Source organism: Condylura cristata, unplaced genomic scaffold (assembly GCF_000260355.1).
Source record: "Condylura cristata isolate star-nosed mole 26May11 unplaced genomic scaffold, ConCri1.0 scaffold00034, whole genome shotgun sequence".
Taxonomy (NCBI): Eukaryota; Metazoa; Chordata; class Mammalia; order Eulipotyphla; family Talpidae; genus Condylura; species Condylura cristata.
In genome coordinates this window covers 1,398,878-1,421,828 of record NW_004567135.1, presented here as the reverse complement: position 1 = coordinate 1,421,828, position 22,951 = coordinate 1,398,878, and the positions used below count along the sequence as shown (strand labels likewise).

General features: G+C 44.3%; 1 protein-coding gene across 1 annotated transcript in view; it reads left to right on the top strand.

Annotated features, from left to right (window-relative positions):
• Positions 1-22,951, top strand: part of SLC16A7 (solute carrier family 16 (monocarboxylate transporter), member 7) — a 69,629-nt gene that overhangs the window by 14,326 nt on the left and 32,352 nt on the right. The window contains exons 2-3 of the mRNA XM_004692602.2: positions 9,676-9,793; positions 10,352-10,597. Coding sequence (XP_004692659.1) covers positions 10,381-10,597 — 217 coding nt within the window. The 5' untranslated portion in view covers positions 9,676-9,793; positions 10,352-10,380. The remainder of the gene's footprint in view (positions 1-9,675; positions 9,794-10,351; positions 10,598-22,951) is intronic.

Sequence of the window (22,951 nt, the reverse complement as noted above, 5' to 3'; positions counted from 1 at the left end):
CACTCCTGTGTTGATGCTCTGTATTGCCTGTTTCCTTTCATTATATTTTTCAATTTCAGAATTTACGTTTGGTTCTTTTTTAAGATTTTTCTATCTCTACTACATTCATTTCATTCATTGTTATTCCTATTTCCTTGAGTTGTCTGCCCATGATTTTTGGAGTTTGCTGAGTTTCCTTAAAATATTTATTTTGACTTCTTTATCAGGGAAACCACAGATCTCCATTTTTCTGGAATGGGTTACTGGGAAGTTATTGTGCTCTTTGGCGGTGTCATGTTTCTTTGGTTTTCCATGTCCCCTGATTTCTTGTGTTAGGTCACTACATTGTGAAGAAATGGTCAGTCCTCTGGTGATTCCTGCTGGTGTCTGATGGATACACCACCTCGTCAGCTCGGTCCCGACAGTGAGAATTCCTCACGCCTCCTTCCTCTATTATTACTCCTCTCCCGAACTCCTTGCTCCCTCTTGTGGCAGAGTTTTGAAGCTTATGTGTCCTCTGGAGTCTACAACGTCAGCCTGTGGCCCCAGCCTTCCTTTTACTCACCCCGGTGAGGCTGACTCTCGCGTTTGTGGTTTTGCCAGGTCTGTAAGTCAGTCAGTGCCCTACGCGGGCGGATGCGCCTTCTCGGGAGTCGGGCGTGGACAGGGAGTGTTATGGGGAGACGTGAGCCTCGTAGACGCCGTGGGAGTCGGGTACGAGGGGTAGATCTCATGCGATCCTTCCTATTGACGTCCGTGATGTGGGAAGGGGGCCCTGCACCCTCTCTTGTGCTTCATACTCAGTCCTTCCTCTTGTTCTGTGCGTCCCCACGCCCCGCCCCCGTCCGCCCGTTTCCCCGTCCCCCCGTCCCCCCGTCCTGTGGCTACGACTTTCCCTTCGGTTGGAATCTGAGACAAGAGGGTCTAGCACAGCTTCAAAGACCAGAGCTCACTCACACCCCCGCGGAGACCTCGCTCTCTGAGAGACAGCTCTTTGAACTTCTTTCTGCGCAGGGAGCGTTACTCGGTGAGACAGAGACGGTGACATTAACCTCGGCCCCTGCCCCCGCCCGGAATTTCCACCCTCCGACAGTCTCGCTGCCTCTCGCAGGGCCCTCCCCAGACGCTCTGTCCTGGGAACGACAGGCGATGGCAACTCTTCCTCCGACATAGCAATCGTGCCAGGCCTTCTTGTGTCTGTCTTCGTGTTCTTTAATGCTTGCCCTCGAGAAAAAAATGTGATAGAAGTTGGTAATATGTTGTATCTGGGGGGTTGACAGAGGGAGGTGGGCCATCTGAGGACTCTTCACACACTACCTTTTGCTTTGTAAAGAAAAGGTGGCATTTGGCAGAAGCTTATTGAAAAGAGCAACATCCGGAACTGAGACTCACCAAATTGGGTGTATGTGTTTAGGTGTTTGTGGGAGTCGCGTCTTGACCAGTGTGGTGACGCAGAGGGGAAAGGGAGAGAGAATATTTTCTCTTCTCCGGGAAATTAAATTGGGAGATTAGTTCTGCTGGGCACTTTCCGGTGAAGCCGATGAGCAGGTCAGACTGGGAGACAGAAGACGAGGTGGGTGGTTGGGAAGGACCTGGGGTGGCGGGGGTCAGCTGGAGGGACCATCAGGGAAGTGGGGCGAAGAGGACTCAAGAGCTGCTCACGAAAAAGGGCTCTAAACAGGGAGGAAGAGAGGACTCAGGACCTTTCACCAAAGGAGCCGACTCTTACCACAACGAGCAGAATTACTGAGAAGTCACTCGTCGGCAACTGTGTCCTGTTGAGCGTGTCCAGCAAGCAGTCAGTGAGAACTGCAGTTTGAGAGCTGCCTTAGGTGGAGAATCGGAAGACACAGAGCATAACATGTGGCCGGGGCTAGCCACGTCAGTCGGTGTCTGTGAGAGAAAGGAGTCAGGGGTGTGTAGCCTTTCTGGGACCCACATGTGTGGGGACCCCAGGAAAGCAAGTCAAAGGTGACAGCATAACAGATCACGACAGAAGCCAAAGTCTCAGTACCCGGTACAAGGTGCAGAGGTAGTTGCCTGGCTTCCGCGGGCTGGGGGGCAGGCATGCCCTCAGCTCCCCGAAGGCTGTTTGGGGGTTTGTGGGCTTCGCAGCCTTGACAGGGACAGTGACGAAAGGGGGCGAGGAAGGAAAGGGATGTGTGTCTCTGGTCGGGGGCGATGTTCTTCCCAGTGACCTTCCAGAAGCGACAAGCGGGACCGGTGGATTTATCCCAGCAGCTCCCGGAGCGCCTCTCGGCTGCACTCAACTTGGAGCTTGTTTCTGCCCCGTGGGCGCCAGCTCACTGCCATGTTCATGGAGTCTCAGGGCGTAAGGCCAGTTCTGGGGGGAGGGCCTGCGGCTGCGACTCCTGGGCGCTTCCCGCGGGACTCCAGCAAGGATCTTCATGGTCAGTCTTGGGAGCGTCGTAAATGGCACGAAAGCAATCACTTTCAGCTCTGCCTCCTGCCTGAGCGGGTTGTATTGATCTTTTATAAGAAATGGCCACAGTTAGCTGCCCCCACCAGTGGCAGCGGCTGACAGCAAACGCATAGGTAAGTTTGACAAGAGGAGTTATCTCCTGGCGTGTTTATAAGCGGTCAAGTCTTAGGCTTTATTAACGGTATCTCTAGTGATTGTTTAAATTCTCTTGAATGCATTTTCAGCAAACAATAAATGATGGATGCGATGACCTTTTGGTAGTTGGGAAGTATAATTCTTTATTCATGGTAAATAATGGGATAGAAATGGGAATTAAAATGTACAGCGTAGGAATTGAAACATTGTGTAGTTCTTTATAATTTTTCATATTTAATAGGCACAGAGCTGTTTTCATTCTCCCTTTGAGATGTATCTTCATATCTAATTTATTTGCAATATTGAACCTCACTACCCCACTTTTAGGGAACATACTCTATTAAAAAACATAAAAAAAAGTGCTTTAATAGGTTAATCTTGATAAATGAAAAATTATTCAAACCTATATCAGATTCTCTGGTAATCTCAAAAATAACTGTTCTGGAAACTACTTTATATTTTGAAATTGAATAAAATTCTAAATACACTTAAGAAACTAATACCTGGACTTCAGGCATCTCTAATATTTAGCTGTTAGTTACGTGCATGGATCTGCTTACTTATATAAGGGATTTCTTGAGATGATTATTTCAAGATAACTTTTCTCACTCAGTGCATAGTTTTTAAATCTTGGAAAAGTTGCCTGCCTGCTATTTATTTTTGATTGGAAGAATTGTTTTCCTGGGAAGGGAAGATATTTGCATTTTACATGCAAAGAAAGTCTATAAAAGATGCTACAAATGGCACCTATCTCCATTGCTTAGAAGCAAAACTCACGGGCTGAGCTCATGAGCCAAACTGAAAGAGCTCCTGATTCTGCCGTAACATTTCACAAATAAGGAACCCGAGAGTCGGTGCGCGAGCCGCGTGCCCCGTGGTTCCAGCACTGGCGTACAAGTGTCACATCTGTACGCCGACACGTGTCTACATGTCTCCTGTTCTGTCTCTGCATGCCGCATAGAGCAAGTCCCAGGACCCTGGGCTCATTTTAAATATTTGGTCATTTTGCATTTCCAGCCATCGCTGTTTCTTTCTATTTAGGCTGGAAGCGTGTCTTGCAGCATAACCTTTAATCAGAAGTTTAGAATTATTTGTTTCCCCTTAGCACACTAGTCATTTTCTCACCACTACTCTTGGAGGCATGTGCCCCCACTCCCCTTACCACAGACGATTTCAGTGTATTAAACCCCTGATTCTGCTCCCAACTGTTGTCAGACAGAGAGAATTTGCTGGTGTCTGTCCTAAGCCTGTAGGGTTTTAAGAAAAGTTCCTATGGTCACGTCTTTGCTTTGCTCTTTTTCTTGGTTTTACTGACCTTGCTTTTGATTTAGTTTGGCCCTGAGGCAGTGTCTTAAGTTGAGAATATTCTATGAGGCCAAAAGTGGGGAGATATATATCTTTGCTCGGGCTATCCCTTCTCACCTCTTTCATGCCTGCTTGCAAACAGATCAGATCTATTAAGATTTTATTGCCTCTCTTTGCACTTATGAAACATAGCTGGTGACAGCCGACTCATTCTACAGCATTCTGCCTTGGAATACCTTCTCCCAGAATCCCAGGGGCATTGGAGACATTTTATGCCTTTCAAGGATCCATAGACAACGGTTTTACTTAATGGTTTGCCACTGATTGACAGAAGTTGTCATCTTTTAAACCTTTTTTGACAGGGTCCTTACCACCAGCAAAACACCCCTAAAGCCAACGTGTTTTAAGGTTTTCTATAAAACCACGCCTCAGATTCTTTTTTTGTTTGTTTGTTTGTTTTTTGGTCTTAGCACAAGTCACTAACAGTGGAGGGCTTACAATATGTAATTATTTCTTACTATTTGGAAGCTATGGTCAGGCGATAGCGCGTAGTTGACTAGAGTGAGCTCGGTTCACCCTCAACCATGTTTTTATTTTCAGGGGTCTAAGCTAGTGGGATGGGTCCTCATATCTCATATGTTCTGTTCTAACTGCAGTTATGAAGTAAAAAACATGCAAACATGCTTTAAGCTTACTCTCGGACATGGACTACAATTCATCTTCAGACTTATCTTCTGGTGATGAAGTCACGTGGCCTAACAAAAGGCATTTTGCCTCAAAGAAGTGTGATTAGGATAGGCAGGAGACAAACACTTATTAACCAAAAATAAACTTACTGATGTAATTCATTCATAACTATGCCTTTGAAGAAATACCTGCGCCTGTGTTAGGTTCTAGGGATTCTACAGCCCTTCCCTTGCTGTGGTCAGCCTGGTGACCACTGGTGCAGTGCCTGGAATCCACTCAAATGCTCTCGCAGAGTGGGTTCCTGCTCTTGTTTCTTCTTCCACTTCTGGCAGCTACTAACTCATAGTCTTTTAAAGCCCCTGGGGAGGCACGTAGAAGGTGAAAGACAGAAAACCCTGGCAAGTGAGTATGAGAAGAGGGGAGATTCTGCAGGGTGGAGCGAGGTAGTGAGGTGAACATTTCCAACAGCTCTTGATTGAAAAGTGGCATGGTTGTAGCATGAAATCTATAGCTTTTAACACTGTAAGAACCTAGTTCTACAGCGGAATAGATACACAAGTAGATTTGAAGCGAGATACTTTATGTGGTAAAGATTCTGTTTCATTGTCTACAAAAGGGAAGCAATAACTAACAATAAAATCATGAGAAAATGCATGTTAAAGTATCAAGTGTCTTGGTCAGTTGATCCTTGTAACATAACAGAAGATGGCAAATGTTACAGAGGTAATTGGTAATCAGCAAATATATATACCTATATTTACGTGTGAGGGTCATCTCTAAATGTGTGCTTTAGAACTCCTACAAAATCCTCAAATTTTATATATAAACAAATAAGTGTAAAGCCAAAAAAAGGAACTTAAAAATACAGGATCTCTAAATTAAAATTTTCTAATATTACTACATTATTTTATTTTTTTTTTAAGATATATTTATTTGTACATACAGAACTGGGGTACAGGCCAGAGACTCAGGGGCGGTGAGAGGCTTCACCAGAGACAGAGTGGGGAACAGAACAGGCAGATTGATGAAGTACACTGCTGAGGGGAGCAGCAGGCGGGTCAGGAGAGATCTGCCACGCCATGTGGTCACCTCCAGGGCAGGCGGGAATCGAACTCATGCAGAAGTGGCTTTAGATTCTCAGTGCTGTGCTTTAACCCGCTGCGCCACCAGGGAGGGCCTATTACTACATTATTTTATATAACCATATTGAATGGGTAATAGACTAGTTAAAATTAAGTTACTTTTCAAGGCAGATATGAAAATCAAAATTAAGGAAATTCATTAAATTAAAATTAAGGCAAATCTTTAAATGTGTAATATTAACTTCAAATGTGTGATAGATTAGATAGTAGTATTATCAAAAATTAGTATAAGTAAGGGCTTATAATTTTTCTGCAACCCACACCTTAACAATTTAGCTCCTGTGTTTTCTCCTTATGGATCTACCTTAGCACATATTTTGAGTTTTACTGTCAAACAAATTTTTATCTTCTTTTTTCCAGTGGTGATTATATCATGAATATTTCCCAGATTATTACAAACTGTTCATAGCCATCATTTAATGTATGTAGACTTATCACATTGAGTACAATGATACATTCAACCACTTCCCAAGTTGGACAGTTAATTTCCCATGCTATAAACTGGTTTGCTCAGGGAGGCAGTGGGCAGAGCCTCCAGAATCATGAGTGGGGGATGACGAATAAGTCCCAGATGGGAATCTTATATACAGGAAGCTAAACAGAACAACGGTTCACCGGAAACCCCAGCTGTCTGGTGCAAGGCTGAAAGGTCAATAGACCAGGTGAGCTTACCTTACAGGAATGGAAATCCTTGTCACCCAAGTTGATGCACCTTGCTGAGGCATCATTTCTTAATCCTGCCCCCAGGGTGGCTCCAGAAATTTCTAGGGGATTCTAGTATATTTCTGAAGCTCATCATTGGTATCAGGGTATCTTAGGGATTTTTTTTTCTTACTCCACTTTTAAAACAAGCTTTTTAATAGGAACAAGGGGAAAGCACCCCCTCACCCTGCGATCTTCCAAGAAACACCCAGAAATGAGTTTCAACCCTCCTTGCGTTGTACCTTCCCAAGTCAAGGAAAGAACCAACCTACCAAAAAATCTTTGAAGACTAAATTTCTTAAATATCATGTAATTTTTCTCCATGTTGATCTGAGAAGGTCACTAAATATGAGAGGAGATAAAGAATGCAAAAATCTCTCCACCTAAGCTCCCAATTATTTTAAGATTCTTAGGGGTTGTTTCATGGAATGAGTCAAGGAATGCTGACAGGTAGAGATACAGGATCTCTTGGACACCCATATAAGCTACAGTAGCTTGTTTGAGTTCTGGCATCATCAGTCACATTTTCCCTCTTAGCAAGGATTGTTTGGCTTTGAAAACTGTAGTCCAGAGGGTAGCGGCTGTGCGTTGGGGCAGCTCAGGGCAGCACACCCCAGCCCCACACGCCTTGAAGCTGCTCTGCACCAGGGACCTTGTTCTCTGGGCCCGTGATGGGAAGGGCGGGCTATGATTTCTGGATTGTATTCTGGATTAGTCTTCCTTTGTCCTGGTTGTGTGGGAGGACCCTCATGTCTTAGAAAGTGGGATTTTTGCACACACTTACTGTTCTCTTCTGACAATATTTTCTCATGGGCTGAGAGTACTCTGAATCTTTAAGTTTTGATGAACTATTCTGTCTTTAAATCATTTCACTCTTAAGATATTTTGCTATAAGGAGTTAGGGAGAAACAAGCCCACTTACTTAGAAATAACTTCAGCTAAAGATCTGATTTCATTACTCACAAGTTCTCTAGTGGAACTAGAAGATGAGCCCAGTCCAGGTAAGCTCCTTGCCACTTTTATAACAAACATCATATTCCCCCATAGTCTTAGTTTCTGTCTCTGAGGCCTCCTCATAATGGTCTTCACCCTCTCAGTTTCTAACAACCTCTGTTCAAGATGCTCCATGTTGTCTGAGAAGATAGAGTCCATCTCTACAGCATTCTTTTCGGGGTTCTCACCAATGTCATACTCGAGTCCATGGCAAGAGTCTTTTTTTTCTCATGTACCTCAACAATTATCCAGTTTCTGTCATTACCCAGATCCAAAGCTACTCCTACATTTTTAGGTGTTATACAGCACCCCACTCCTAGTAACAATTCTGTTTTACTCTGTTAGGGTTACTAGTGCAGTGTCATGGCTTGAAGTCTCATCAGCAATAGACATTAACTTCTCACAGTTCTGGAGGTTGGGAAGCCCCTGGCTCATAGATGGTTGTCATTCACATGGCAGGAAGGGTGAGGTCTCTCTCTGCTTCTCATTTATAAGGGCACAAATCCCATTCTTAAAGACTTAACGTTGTTTATTATGAGGTATATATTTCCACTTCTTCATAGATAAATACATACTGGTTTGCATTTGTTCCTACTTTTTCCATTAGTTTGACACTATCAATTACTATTCTCAAAGTCATTCAACAATGACAATAATTTACTTATAAAAATAGGCTTTGTGTTACTAACATTTGTGGGCCACGCATGCACTATGGATAGCTTGTCAAAGGAAATCAGTCAATAGGCTTTAAAAGGTGGTCCGCTGTGAAGAATAAAATATATCCCAGGATTAGTCTTCAATTTTAATTCAATTACATGTTGGAAAAGAAAAGCTTTGGCTCAGTCTAATGCCTGTTATAAAATTGGGTGAGTTTTCACTTAAACTTTAGCAGGATACATTGATTTGACATGACTATATACTCTTGTGGAAGGGAGAGAAAATAATGAGCAAAACACCCGCCATTATTCTTTTCAGAATGTACTAACTCCTTTAGGAGAAAACAGGCCATCTCATAGATAGGATGCAAAGAACCACTCATGCTTTATCTATAGGCCATCTAGAAGAATTTATAGTCAAGTCGATAGTCTCCTAACAGCTATTGATTTGACTTGGAACTTAGTTTGCTGAGTACATTATTTCTGGATTGTTTTGAAATGTTAACAGCTGGGATGGCTTGGACAATTGACAACAGGTCATAAAGTTGTTGCCTACTGATTTAGATTTAGGAAGTTGAAATGATCACTCACAGTGTATGTAAAAGAACATTCTGGTATTATGTACAACCTAACGAGAAAGGGCTTTGACTGTAACTCAAGAGTCTAACCATGGGTCATAGGTCATACTTTCATTATTTGTCCTAAGTCATCAGCTCTATAGGTTATTTATCCCATATCGATCTCTGTAAGGTTAGACAAAGTTCTTGAGCTTCAGCACTTTTCACTGCATAAATTGTTGAAATGAGTAATCATCAAATCATTCTTTTATTAGTGATAATGATATTTTGTAGTCTACCTCCTCAAAAAACTTTACCAAAGAAACAGGTGCAAATAAGTTGGAATCATGAATTTTTAAGGATTTTGACTTTTGGGGTTTAGAATTAAAAATATGTGTGACAGCATACACTTACAGAATGTGGTCCTATATCTCTAAATGACACAGTATTGTAAAACGCGGCTAAGAACTCAATTACAGTTAAAAAAATACAAGTATCTAAATACTGAGATAAAGGCAGGTGAGAGCATGTGCAGGAATTGAAATCTGGAAATTCATCCTACAAATGAAATGAAAGAATGAAAGAATGCATTTATAAGTGAAAAGAACAGCCTCCAAGTTGGTGTACTAGTGGAGAATTAGCAACAAGTAAATTGAGTCAGAAAGTATAAGACAGATACTGGATGATTTCACGGGTTTCTGGATATACATCATCAAAGAAATAAACTTCCTTTTCATAATGGTAACTTTGTAATTTATTGTTATTTATTTGAAAATCCTAATTTTCCATTTTATACTTTTTAGTTTTTTTCATGAACACGTTACAAATACAGTTCAAGTATACTCCACACGCACGCATGCATGCAGATGCAGAGGTTATATTGTGAAAGCACAGGTCCCCTAGGCGATGGAGAAAGCAAAAGGTGGGCAGGAGGCTGCTATTCAGCGTTTTAGACCCAATGTTTTTATATTCATGTCTATTCAATTTGCTAATAATTAAAACTTGACCCGTTGGGGTAAGCTGGAGCTTGTGGCTCTAATGAGCATACATGTGTTTCTTGTTTCCTATTATTTCAGATAATTCAGGGCTTGTTCTACCTCTCTTCATTTGTCTTACCTTCAAGAAACAGCTACTAAGTGTAACGATTCCACGTGTAATCTAAAGACACCTGTTCAAGTGGACACCTATCAGCAGGTAAAATTATCCTTCAAACTGCTGTTCTTGCTGTGCATACATTGAAAGGAACAAGACACAACCATATGTTGCATAAATGTTACGGAATTGTGCACCAGAAGATAAAGTGAAAATTCATAACAATTTATGAATTGGATCTTGCTCATTGGTCAAACCAAGAGCAGTAGAGACGTGTTCACCCGACACAGATGACCCTGGAAGAAGCACTTCCGAGCACTCTCTCACTCTGTGTCCACTGTGTCACCATGAGGGCGTCCGGCCCTTGAAGTTAGTGTGTTTGTTTTCTAGGGTAGGTTGAGGTAGCTTTCATTTGGGGGTTGGTAGTCAATACAGATCTTAAATCTTTTTGTCACCCTAAGCAAATTAAATCTGTTCAGTTTTAATCCTTAACCATCTGTTACTTCCCTCACTTTTTTTGTTAAATGTCCTGAGTACAAATATTAAAATATATGAATGAGAAGTTTACAGTTGTAGCTGCCCTGAACAATACTGTCGGTGACTATCGAGAGTGATAAAGATAAAAATATGCTTTCACCTGTCATTTTATTTTTCATACAGGTGACTTGAATTTCCCTAGAGGAACAAAAATGCCACCACCTGCGGTCGCCCCTCCCACCCACCCGCCCCCGGATGGGGGGTGGGGCTGGGTGGTGGTCGGAGCTTCCTTTATCTCCATTGGATTTTCATATGCGTTCCCCAAAGCCATCACAGTATTTTTCAAAGAAATTCAGCAGATATTCAACACATCCTACAGTGAAATCGCATGGATATCATCCATCATGCTGGCTGTCATGTACGCTGGAGGTAAGGTTCTTCGGAGTGAAAGAATTCTGGATTATGGCAATGGCTTCTCTATGTGCCAATGTTTTCATCATGCAGTTTCTTGATATAGGAAAGCCCTGTTTTCATATGATAGTCACTTAAAACCAAACAAAAGTATAATTAGAACTGATTCCTTAATGAGTTTAGTGATGCCGTATCTTTAACCAGTCACTTCACTCTGAATTCTGTTAGTAGTGTCTTTTTCAATGAAGACTTACATTTTGCTAAATTATAGAATATCCAAGGGAAGTATCTTTCCATTTAATTCAGAATAAAGCCTACACTGAAGTGCTGGTGTTACTTCCTTCTGTTGCTACCGCTGGTTGAAATGCGTTATTCTGAATGAGGAAGAAACTCAAGTGGCTGGCAGTCTAAGAACCTGCAAAAATTGGAGTGTTCCCATTCAGACTGGTGGTATTGAAATAAGTCCAATCTCTCTGTAGTACCTGTAAAATGACATCATGATATTTAATTGGTCGCCTGACAATTATCTTGTATTATCTGATGTTCAAATGAAGATATAATTCATGAAGGATAATGAACAAATCAAAGTATCACATCATTTCTGAGTGTTAAAAAAGTTAGAGTTATTAGAGCATTATTATGTCAAATATATTCGTTAAATCACTCTCCGCAGCAGACCAGACAGTCTTACAGATTGTCAGTCATTAGTTAAAACATCTGTATTTTAGAATTTTAACTTTTGAATGAATAGTTCACTTACTATAATAAGCTCACAGTATAAACATTTAAAAGAAAGAATACAGACCACCTACTGCAATTTCTTTGCAGTCATGGATGTATTTTTTCAACTGAGGTTTATCTAAATTCGTGTTATGCATCATGCCGCCTAATTCTCTTAGTCAGCTGTGAGTTAAGCCTTATCTTTTCTCTATTGTATAACTGAGGAAACAGAGATAAAATAGTTTCCCCTGTCAAACAGCTCATTAGTGGCAGACAGATATTCAGACCCTAGACACTCGCTCACTGTGATATCCTCACATCGCCCGCTGTGCCTCTAGAAAGTGACAGAGGACGGGCCTCGGTCAGGCCTTGTACAGCCCTAGAAATGTCATTTGTTTAGTGGCATACTGATTTTTCTATGATATTCTCACTCCACTGTGCTGCCAAGGTAAAATCTCTGCTCTCCGGTCACCGTGTGCGCGCGTCAGTCTGTTGTCCAGTTCTGCACGCCAGATTTGACATTAATCCTTGCACCTTGGCTAGCTTGAATTGATCCGTGTTTGTTCCAGCACCAGCAGGTGTGTTTTAAAAGCTACTTGGGTATGTCCTTGAGAACTCTTCTTCTGCGGCATTTTCTAAGACCCTCTTCTGAACAGTTGCCTTCGGAACTGTGACTGTGTGATGTGGGTGATGCAGACGCAGCGGGTGTTGTGCCCGGGTCTTGCACTCCTGCCCGAGTGCCAGTTACCCCTTAATACTTCCCGAGAATATCAGAAGCAGCAGCTGTGAAATCCTCTTCTCATAAGCTCCAAGATGTGCTGATTTTTAAGATACATAGTCTTTTTATCCCTCTTCTTAAACATAACTGGAACATATTCCTCCAGTGATTTCATCTAAATCTATTGAATTTGGACTTCAGAATATATTAATAGTTTTCTGTTGAGTAGCTAGATGACCAACTCATAAGCAAGACAAACGTAGGCAAACTTTGTAGTTAAGTCTTAGTTCACTTCCTGTGTGGGGGTAAAGCAAACAACCTCCAGATCATAGTGTCTGAGGGAATCCACGTTAATTTCCTGTTCAGGCAATGTTTCCCGTTGCTAAGCAGCTCTTAAGGCTTTTCAGCTTCCCCTAGGTCTGTTCCCTCTGGCTGCACAGAGGGTGACGGTGGACATTCCTGGAATGAAAGGTTACGTGGAGCCTTTTAGATGTCAGGCGCTCTTGGGATAAAGGCTTCTGTACATATTCCACCCAACTGGAGGGAGGGGCCAGAGGTACCGGGAAAAGCATATTTGCTATGAAAACAAAGAGATTTGCTTCCCACCCCTGAGCTTCAGCTAGAACTGGATACGCCAGCAGTCATGTGCTCAGCCAAGGACAGCAGGATGGACATGCAAGCGACGGGCCCGTTACTCAGAGACACGGACCCTGAGCTGCTGCTCACTTCACAGTGTTCCATCCTGGGTGCGATGCAGGCACGCTGCTTCTGAATCATGGGTTTCTTGTTATCTGAACATAGTTCTAGGCTTCCTGGCAGACCTTCTTTTATCAAAATGTCTGTTGGCAGAGTCCAGAAACTGGACTTTTGGCAAACCTCTGTGAAAACCACTTCGGTTGAGTCCAACATAGAAATATACTATTGTAGGCAAAGTCGGTGAAATATTTCAGTTTTCTTCTCATGTCTGTAAGATCTCTATTTATGGAGACTTTTTAGTTAATGATTAGAAACTAAATTCAAAGACCCTGAGATGAAAAGACTTAGAAAATACTATGAAGTATAATAAGTCTCTCTACTAAGTAACTGATATACTCTGTTCAATATAATACTAATTGCCTCAGCCTGGAGAACATCTAAGATCTGACACACTCATTAGGGCTTAGCACGCAGCCTATTAATCACCACCGCGGGGGTCACTGGGTAGGATGGAGTGTGTTCAGAGGCCTGGCCTGTGATATCAAGGTTGGAGTCTCTTGTAGTAATTAGTTGGCATCTGGGCCTTGGTGGCAAGGTATGATCTTCCCCTCTGATGTCTGAATTAAAAAGGAAACTAATAAAAGGTGTGCAGGAAGGAAGGGGAATAATGCAAATTATGTTTGTCCCTTATTTCATCCTCAGAGTAATGGCATTAGGTCCCAGCAGCCATCTGGCTGCCCATATGGTCTCCCGGAGCTCAAATGCTTTTCCCCAAATAGGTCAAGCAAGGTGTCCACGCCATGAAGACAGTGCTAAGGAGAGCTGGAAAGCATGTTACAATGTGCCTGACAAGATTTAGACAGCTACAGGGATCTCTGTTGTAAACAGCGAGCACGAGGGACTACCATTGAGTGTGACGTTTGTCTGTTACCAGTCAGACAATGACATGAAGAGTTAGCGAGCGCCACAGTGACTGGGCACAGATTTGGGGCTGTGAGTGTCCCAAGCTATTTTTCTGAGAAGAAAAAACAAAAAAACTTGTCTTTTATAACTTGAAAGAATTGGCCATTATGGAACCTGCGTCTCCATGGAAACTTACGCTCCTGTCTGATGTGGACAGTGACTGCCAGTTGTACTTAGGTGTGGGTGAGGACTTCGCGACGGTGTGCAACACAGGGCAAAGCAGTAGACCTCTTAGCCTGCTGTGCTGTAGGCCAGGAGCCTGGAGTCTTAGGTGTAGAAGGTTAGTGGCCTTAGGATAACGTGTGCATGCTGTCATTCATTTTAAGGCAAGATGAGCTCATTGTATGGTGTTACTTTCTGCTCAGAATACCCTGCAAAACAGAAAGTATAAAATAAGGCATTGAGCGCTGCATATCTTAGCAGCAATAAATAGCACATTTTATTCCTGTGCTTGCGATACCAAGCCTTTTCATCATATCTTCACAAAAAACAGAAAATATACATGTGCAAGTCATCATGTACTTCTTATACCTAAGCCATGGTAGATGTCTAAATTAATGAACATAGATAAAATTTCCACATTTAATTATGTGTGTGATAAATATGAAGAAAGAAACAGTAGTTGGCATTAAATGACACACAAGGGAGACAGGTCTCGTTACTGATGGCTGGGGAGTTAGTTCTTTGAGCTGAACTTGAAGGACGAGGATGAAGTATTACTCACAGAAAGGAAAGTATTTGAGGCAAAGGAAAACATGTAAATGAAGGCCCTTGATAGGGATGAGTTGCACTGGCTGAATCCCAGGAGCCCAAGGACTTGGGTGTTCTTGTTACACAGTGACACAAGAGCGACGTGGCACTGGAACGGACCTGGACAATAGGCAGACACGAGAGAAGAGGGCCAGAAGTGGGCCTTTCACTATCAAGTCCACAACTGAGAAGCGTCCTCCTTTTACACAATATTTTAGTAGCTTATTCGTGACCCGGATGTATGAGAGCACAGCCAGTTCTCATTCCTTTGCACTAATATGTTCAATTTAGTTGACAGCACGGAGTCCCATTGACCTCTTGCTCTGTATTCTACAAGGCGAAGCTCCTCCAAGTCCCTGGCCACATTCTCACCAAATGATCAATATACAGCTTTCTTTTACGTGTGTTTCTAGTGAAAGCCACCTTGTGAAACGTATATCGCCAACTCATTTACACGGACTCCCAGCAAACAGCTCTGTCACGCCTGCCTGATGGAAGCTGGTGCAGCACATGTTTCCTCAGTAAGACCACCACAGACTTTGTTTGCCTCAAGCTGTGCTCGAGGGCCACTTTCAACAGCAAAATAAGCAACAGAGAGCACAACAGTTTGGAAAACTTGTCACTGGATCAAGACAAGGACATTCGTCTACAGCCTGCGCACTGAAGCAAACAGGGTCATCTGACCTCACCTGTGACATTTGTTTCAGGTGATTCAAATTTTCTACTCTGTGTTTTTGTCACAAATGGCTGTGGAAACACATGACTGGCTGATGTGGGGGCTGCAGTCATTTTTAGCGACAGGCAAGTGTGTGGATATGAGACCAAAGAGGAGGGTCAATGATAACTCCAGACTTTCTCTGGCAGATTTACTCTTTCCTGTGTTTTATAAGAGGATTTGGCATTGCCCAATGTTGTACATACATGTGTTTAATCTGTTTTGAAAATAAACCTGTACAACTACACAGCTGATTTACATCCACATTAACATAGCTATACGATGATTATGATCCTGGATTTTATCAAAGTCCTTCCTAAGAAAATCCACGCTCCCAACCTATTGAAGTAAGAATAATTAGAGCTCTTTCTAGTCCCTAGGAGGACTTTAAATGTAAAGCTGTAGAAAGCTTCTAGACACGCTGATAGATTTTTGAAGACTGATGTCAACAGGGTGTTCCAGAGCCGTGAATTATCCTGAGCACCATGTTCGGTGACTGTAGTTTCACTTGGTTTGTGTTGTTCCTCCCTGGCCTGCCCTCTTGTGCCAGCAGTGACTGGATATGAGAGTCAGGTGAGGGGCAAAAGGAAGCAATCAGTGCACGATCTCACCTTCCCACAGCGGGCACACTCATGGGAGGAAGGTTGAACAGTTGTGAACCAGTAGGTAGACGTGGGCTCTCCTTCAGACTCATCTGCTCTTTTCAGGGTGTGAGTGAAACGGCTCTGTACACACGAATATGGATGAAGTCTGGACAATGAACAAACAGGAGCGAAAGGAGAAACACGGGTGGGTGTTCAAGTCATGTCGAGTTTTTAATTTTTTTTATAAAATTTGACCAGGTAACCCAGTGTTTGTGCCCATGACTTACATTGATCTAGAAGCCTAGGCATCATCAACAGACCAAAATCATTTCAAGTATCCTTTGAGTCCTATTAATTAGGAGGAAAAAAACAATACAAACATTCAGATTTAACCTCAACTGGTATAAGCTGTTGAGTTATTAGCTGGAAGATGGACTGATATGTTCTGTGGAATGACAGTTGTGAAATCCACCATGAGGCGCGAACAGCAGATTTGCTCCTTGTTGACTTGGGGCAGGGCGGGGCTGGATTACTGAAACTGTTTTCGAAACAGGCCTGAGTCAGTGCTGCAGATTTCTGCCATTCTAAAAGATGGGCCTGGAACTCAAGATTGAGAAACTCTTCAAAGTCTGCCTGTACTTTTTTCCTCTTGGCTGGGGCCTCTCCCCTCCACCACAAGTATGCAAATGGTTGAATTTTAATCGCTTGATGTAGCATGTCGTTGAACACTCGGAGGTTATTAACCTTCAGTGTTTCTTGGGTTCAAGGAATAAATATCTACATAGGACTAATTTTTCACTTTCAGACAAAGAAAAACAAGTTTAATGAGATGAATCAGATAAAAAAAAGATCCAAGTCTTTCTCATCAACACTGCTTCATCCACACACAAATGTGATATTAAATACCTTTACTGTGTGTGAAAAATATTACTTAAAGATTTTTCTTAAACCAACCATGGTATATTTTAGAAGCTTGATAAAACTTTTGAAAAGCATCATCGCCTCTGCTCCTTAAAGCTGGCACCCAATTAGCTCAAACGCAACTGAACTGAATGCTTGAGGCAAGTCCAGGGCTTGTGAAACCTCTTTCCCTAACAAAGTGGCCTGGCCCCTGTGTGCTGGGAACATTCCAAAATGTTGGTGTGGGAGAAAAAAGGAAATGTGCTCCCTCTCATAAATTTACATTTGTGAGGTCTTATTTTGTCTCCTGGACTAATTTTATTGTCTGACGTTTAATACAAACAGCAGGTAATGCTGAGTAATTACGAGGTCTAGAGGAGTTTTATACCTGTGACCAAACAAATTGAAAGTAGAAATGGTTCACGCTCTCTCTATTTCCCGCAGTCTCTCATTCTCCCGTGGGAAGTTCAGAGATTGCTAGTAGTAGCGAAATTCACATCTGACAATGAACCTGAGTTTGTCTTTGGTTTCAGACAGTACTTTTTCATCTTTTTAACTCATCATATGTTTTTTTATTATATAGTGAATTTGTTAAGGTCCAGTTCAGTTAACATGTCTGAATACCAGTTTCCCCATCAATGGCAAACTTGTATACGATTCTGACTGTTCAGCGTGACCATTTACTGGTTATGCTTTTCCTAAGAGTAATTCTTTTCCTTCTTGGCTCTGCTTCGTCTGCACCTTTTAATACCTGGTTATTGGTGTTAGGTGAAGACGTGCACGCATTCTTGTGCATACCAAAAGCATTCAAAGGCAAATACCTACTTTTAAAATAAATTCTTAAGATTTTTTTTATTCATACAGAACTGGGGTACAGGCCAGAGATGCGGAGGGTGAGAGGATTCCCCAGAGACAGAGCGGGGAGCAGAACAGGCAGATCGATGAAGTATGCTGCTGACGGAGCAGCGGGGACACCGGAGAGGTCTGCCGCGCCCTGGGGGTCCCTCCCTGGCTGAGGATCGAACTCGTGCTGCAGCGGCTGAGACAGTTTCCTAGTGCTCCGCTGTGACCCCTGCACCACCAGGGAGGCCCGTGTGATCTGAGTGTCTTTCCCCTTACTTCAGGCCTTCTTAATGCACTGAGGGAGGAAAGCAGTCTGATGTGAGGACGTGAGTCTCACAGTCAGCTGTGATGCAGAGAAGCTGCGTGTCATGTTAGTGGAATCGCAGCCGGAGGTGAGGAAGGCACAGCGCACTCTCCAGCACCAAGCGGCAGGGCCACTTCAACCCAGGAGGCTAAAGAGGCCAGGCACAGACACTTGTGAACTGCGTTTTCCATGTAGAGAACACCTCTTCCATTAAGGCAGATACATCTGACTTTGTCTTTCTAGGTTGGAAAACCAAGGCTAAGAAAAGAGATAATAAAGCGATAGGAAGCCCCGACGGGTGGGCTTATGTGAGTAGAAAGGCTAACTAAATTCCACAGGACTGGAACTGCAGTGAGAGAAAAGGGGAAGAAACGCTCAAGAGAAGCTTGAAAAAAAGCAATTCTATAGTAGAAGGGAATGATAATCGAATAGAATTTGTGATCCCAATAAAAAGGAATTAGACCAATTTATAAGAGAATCAACGTTGGATAGTACTTTTATGCGTGATCGATATAAAGATAAGTGAAGACAAAGGCACTTAGTGCTTATTCCTCAGCAGTTCACCCTTTTGGGGACTGTCGATTCATGCAGTTACTAAGGATAGCAGAGCATGCTGATCTTCCGAGGAAATACTGCACACAGGCTTCCTGCCTTGGTCTGTCTGAATTTAAAGTTCGTGTTTCTGTTCAGGGTTCTGTATTCATTGGTGAAGTTACTCTCACTGTCTCACACCCTGTCTCCTGCTGCCCAGGCAAGCAATGTCCGGCAGCCAGCTGTCCTGTCAAGCCCAGCGCTGCGGAACGGACACCCATTTGGAGGGACGGTGCGCTCATCTCACTTTGGCTTTCTCTTACATCATTGTTTCTTATGCATTTATAGTTGGCTAAAATTTCTAAGTAGGCCATTTTTTTTTTCTTTGTAGCATCCATTCCTGGATTTTGTCTGTTATCTTGAAACAGAATGCAGCCTTGTGTATATATTTAGTTTTCGTGCCAGTGGAAATTAGTTTCTGTTGTTGAAGGGGATCAGTCATAGTCGTCGGGAGTTTTGCTACTTAGACGGGAAAGAACCTGTCTTTGAAACGGGCTACCAAGAGTGGCCCCTTTCTTCTGTCTCTGTACGAGTGTTATCGTCCCTTTTAAGCTCTGGGACTTTCTCTGCCCAATGAGAAGTCACCATGCTAACCTAGACTTTCTGTTGTGGCAGAAAAGGTAATCACACGTAGCGTCGTCATCACCGTCACTAACCTCCAGTGAAACTGCAGCCCCGATTTCACACCCTAAACCTGTGTCACCAGCAACCTGCAATCCTGGACGGTCTCGATTTTCTCAAACTGTCCTCTCCAGAGCACAGCCCGTCTCCCGGACCGTCTCCATCTGGACACCAGCTCCCTCCGGGACCCTCAGCCCGGCTGGACCGCCCATCACCTCTCTGGCCACCTTCTCCCTCCTTCCCCAGCCATCACCGTCAGTAGTGACCACTGTCTCGCTGACATTCTCAAGTCATGGCCACCACTCACTCTTCTCTGTGTGCCCTGGTGAGATCAGTGTTATTTAATGCAGGTGTGTACCCGCGCCTGCATCGGCACATCTAAATACAACTGAGGAGAAGCCTCCCTGTGGCACAAGGCCTCAGGCGCAGCTCTGTGAAGCCGTCCGCAGCCACTGCACGAGGTCAATCCCCGGCCAGGGAGGGACCCCAAGGCACAACAGACCCCTCCTGTCTCCCCGCTGCTCCCCTCGCAGTGTGCTTCATCCATCTGCCTGCTCTCCTCCCTGCTCTGTCTCTGGGGAGTCCTCTCACCCCCAAACCTCTGTCCTGCACCCCAGCTCTTGTGTGCATAAATAAATAGATCTTTAAAAAAATAAATATCACTGATGAGGACATGCTGCATGATCCCTGGTCCCTTCTGACTGCTGACCTCAGCTGAGCCTCCGAGCTGCCTGGTGGCGAAACGCTCTGCTGTCCTCACCTGGTCTCTGTCCCATTCTGGACATGACTTTTCTCATCGAATGCTCATTCCTCAAATCTAATGTCATTTCCTCCTTCATTTTTCCATCCCAGATAATAACTTTGGCTTTTTAAAAGTTTTGGCACAGAAGAACTGGGTACAGCCAGAGGTGCAGGGGTGAGAGTCTCTACCAGAGGCAGAGCGGGGAGCAGAGCAGGCAGATCCATGAAGCACACGGCTGAGGGGGCGCTGGGGAGACAGGGGGGTCTGCCGCGCCCTGGGGTCCCTCCCTGGCCGGGGTCCGGGCTCGGGCTGCAGCGGTGAAAGAGCTGAGCCTGGACCCTTATGGCCACCAGGGAGGCGCCAGATTCTCATAAAATTTGATCTTTATTTCATTCAGGAAGTTGAGGTGACCGCAACTTCCCAGGCTTCTCCTCCACGTCCACCTCTGCCTTTTCTTCCCGTCCTTTGCCGCCTGTCTCCTCAGACAAGTCCTTCCCCGCTCGCTCCTCACCCGTGGGCGGACGCGACGGCAGGTGGGACTGTGCCTTGCCCCTGCTTGGGTGACAGCCTCCCCTCGTGGCCGGGGCCGTAGCCAGAGCCGGACGCGTCCTTACCCTTGAGGAAAGCAAAAGGCAGCGTAGGAATCAGCGTCCACTTCCAGTTGCCATCCACCGCAGTTGCCTGCTTTTATCTCCCCCTCAGGCGACATTGCTCAAGCTGCCGTTGTCATTAGCGTCTCTGCTTCCTCTCTCCCGTCGTCTCTGTCCCCCCTCAGTCCACCTTTGTGCCTCCGCGGTCTCTCCTGACCGCCGAGCTCCGGCCGGCCCTTGTAGGCGCCCTCGTCCCGAGCTCCCGCCTGCGCTGACGGGGAGCCCGGCCCCCTCGCTCACTGCGCGCTTTGTGGGTGTCGCTGTGAGAGGTGTGTGCTGTGCCTGTCCCGTGCTTGCTTCTGCTGCTGCTCTACGGCCTTAAACTCGCAGCATCGGGGGGTGTGAGCTCGGGTCTGTTCTCTTTCCAGTGTGCGTAGGCCATCCACGACTGTGCCTTTAGCTCTGTAGCTCGGATTGAAAAGTGGGTGCCCCCCACCCCGAACTTACAGCCCCCTTTGCAATCTCCCCGAGCTCTAAACAGATGTGCAGCAGCTTTTCCTGGAAAGAGTAGTCGGTGAAAGGGGACTGGTACGACTCCCTGGAGGATAGGGAGGCTTAGGAATGTTTCAAAAGAGTTGGCGTTTTAGAAGAGGAGCAGCTGAAACCACGTCAAATTCATTCTTCCCATACACCGGCAGGTGACATGTGGCAGTGTGCGGTAGTTGAACCCGAGGCTTTGTGTAATATTACGTGACTCTGTGCTATTATAAGTTCATGACCCTAATGTTGACAAAGACTGTATCTGTGTTTTTGTATTATGGAAACATATAAATACTTTATTTCAGAAAAAACGAAGCTATTTCACCTAGTTTCTATCATAAAGTTCTCAAATACTAGTTCTTGGATTATAGCTACTGTGATCATAGCTGTTGTTCCTTGTTACACGGCCGTTTTATGCCTCAGGCCTTTCTCCCAGGCCTCTAGATGCTTTTGGTTAGTGAACATATTGCAGGTCCTTCTTTTTCATTCCTAAACAGAGCAACTGGCCGAGAACAGCTGAACTGTGGAGATACCGTGCGTGAGTCTGGCAGCGGTGGCATGTCGCAGATAATGTAACAGCCACAGCGGGGTGCTCTGTGGGTCCATGGCCTTCCTGCTGCAGATTCCTCCTCGGTTCCATAAGCAGCCAGAGAACTGCCCAAGAAAACTTTTGAGCAGACGAGCCTGGAAGGCATGCAGTGGGCGCTGCTTCTCTGAGACCCTCGGGAGGTCAGCTTCTGTGTCCGTCCCTTAGAGTGGAGGGTCAGCTGACGCTGAAATGAAGACGGGCTTGACGGGGCGGGGCGGGGAGCTGTGGCACCGTTCACTGTAGCCAGAGGACATATCCGATGTCTCCCTGGAAGTTAATCTCATTGTCAGAGTCCGCTATAAGTTTTCAGGTATCCATACCTAAAAAGAAATAAGAAAATAAACTGTTAAATATGAAGAATGACATTCACATTGCTAATGGCATCTCAGATCTCCCTAAAGCTTAGTTTTCGTTTGTTTTGATATCAATCGCAGGCCAAGAAAAGACTTACAATGATCTTCCCAGCCTGTTGCATTTCGTGTAGACTTAAATTATGTAGCATTAACGTAGACCTCCCAGAACCGCCGGGCTGCTGATACTGAGATGTTTTCCAAGTTGTATAAATAGAATAGGACTAGACTTTAAGATATTAGCAGTGACTCTCTAATCTAATTATATGAAACATGATTCCCTAGTTGAAGCATTGAAGGTAGTTTATTTATAATATATTTAATGAGATGCTAGAGTTTTTTGCATTTTAGGAATATATTTTAAAAATTACAATGTGCATAGAATTTCTGCGTTCGTAATAATAATAAAAAGATCCACAGATGTTTCTCATCTCCGAAATGAGGCTGAGAGTAGAACACTCGTAGTCTATGAAAATGCTAGTCAGGGAGGTAAATGATGCAGGTCTGCTGCGGTGAGGTGCCCAGCAGTGACACTATGCTTAGTCCAGTGCCAAAGAATAATAGTTCATCTTCTCAAATGTTGTTGAACAGACGCGCTCTTAACCACATAACCATATTGAACGACGCAGTAAAAGGAAGAATTCTTTGCACATTTTCACAAATAAGTAAGTAGTGCAGGTGATCTGTACAAGTTTCATGAAACAGCTAAGTTTACTTCCGAGATCATGTAATTTAATGTTTTCCCCAGGCATGTCCCACTTGGAATCATCACTGTGTGTGATAAACCTTCAGGGCCTGAGGCCAGCTTTGCCCTGGGGGGGGGGGGCGCGGCGGCTTGAATTTACAAAGGGGCAGAGAGGGAGGAGGGAGCATGTGCAGGCGTCACCCAAGGGCAGCCGTGCTGGGTGTGCAGAGGGGGCTTCGCCTTCTCCTTGTGAGAGGCCGTGGGCTCTCTCTGCTTGCTAGGGGGTCTCTGACTTTGCTCATAAAAATACCACAGCATCTTCCCGTCACAAATGATTGCACAGTCGAATTGTCTTCACCACACAGCACATCGACGTGGGATTTAAAATAGTTTCTGGGCTGCTTAATTGAAATTCTGCTGAGGCCCCCTGGTGCCGCAGGGGTTAAGCCTCTGGCCGGTCAAGCTCTCCCG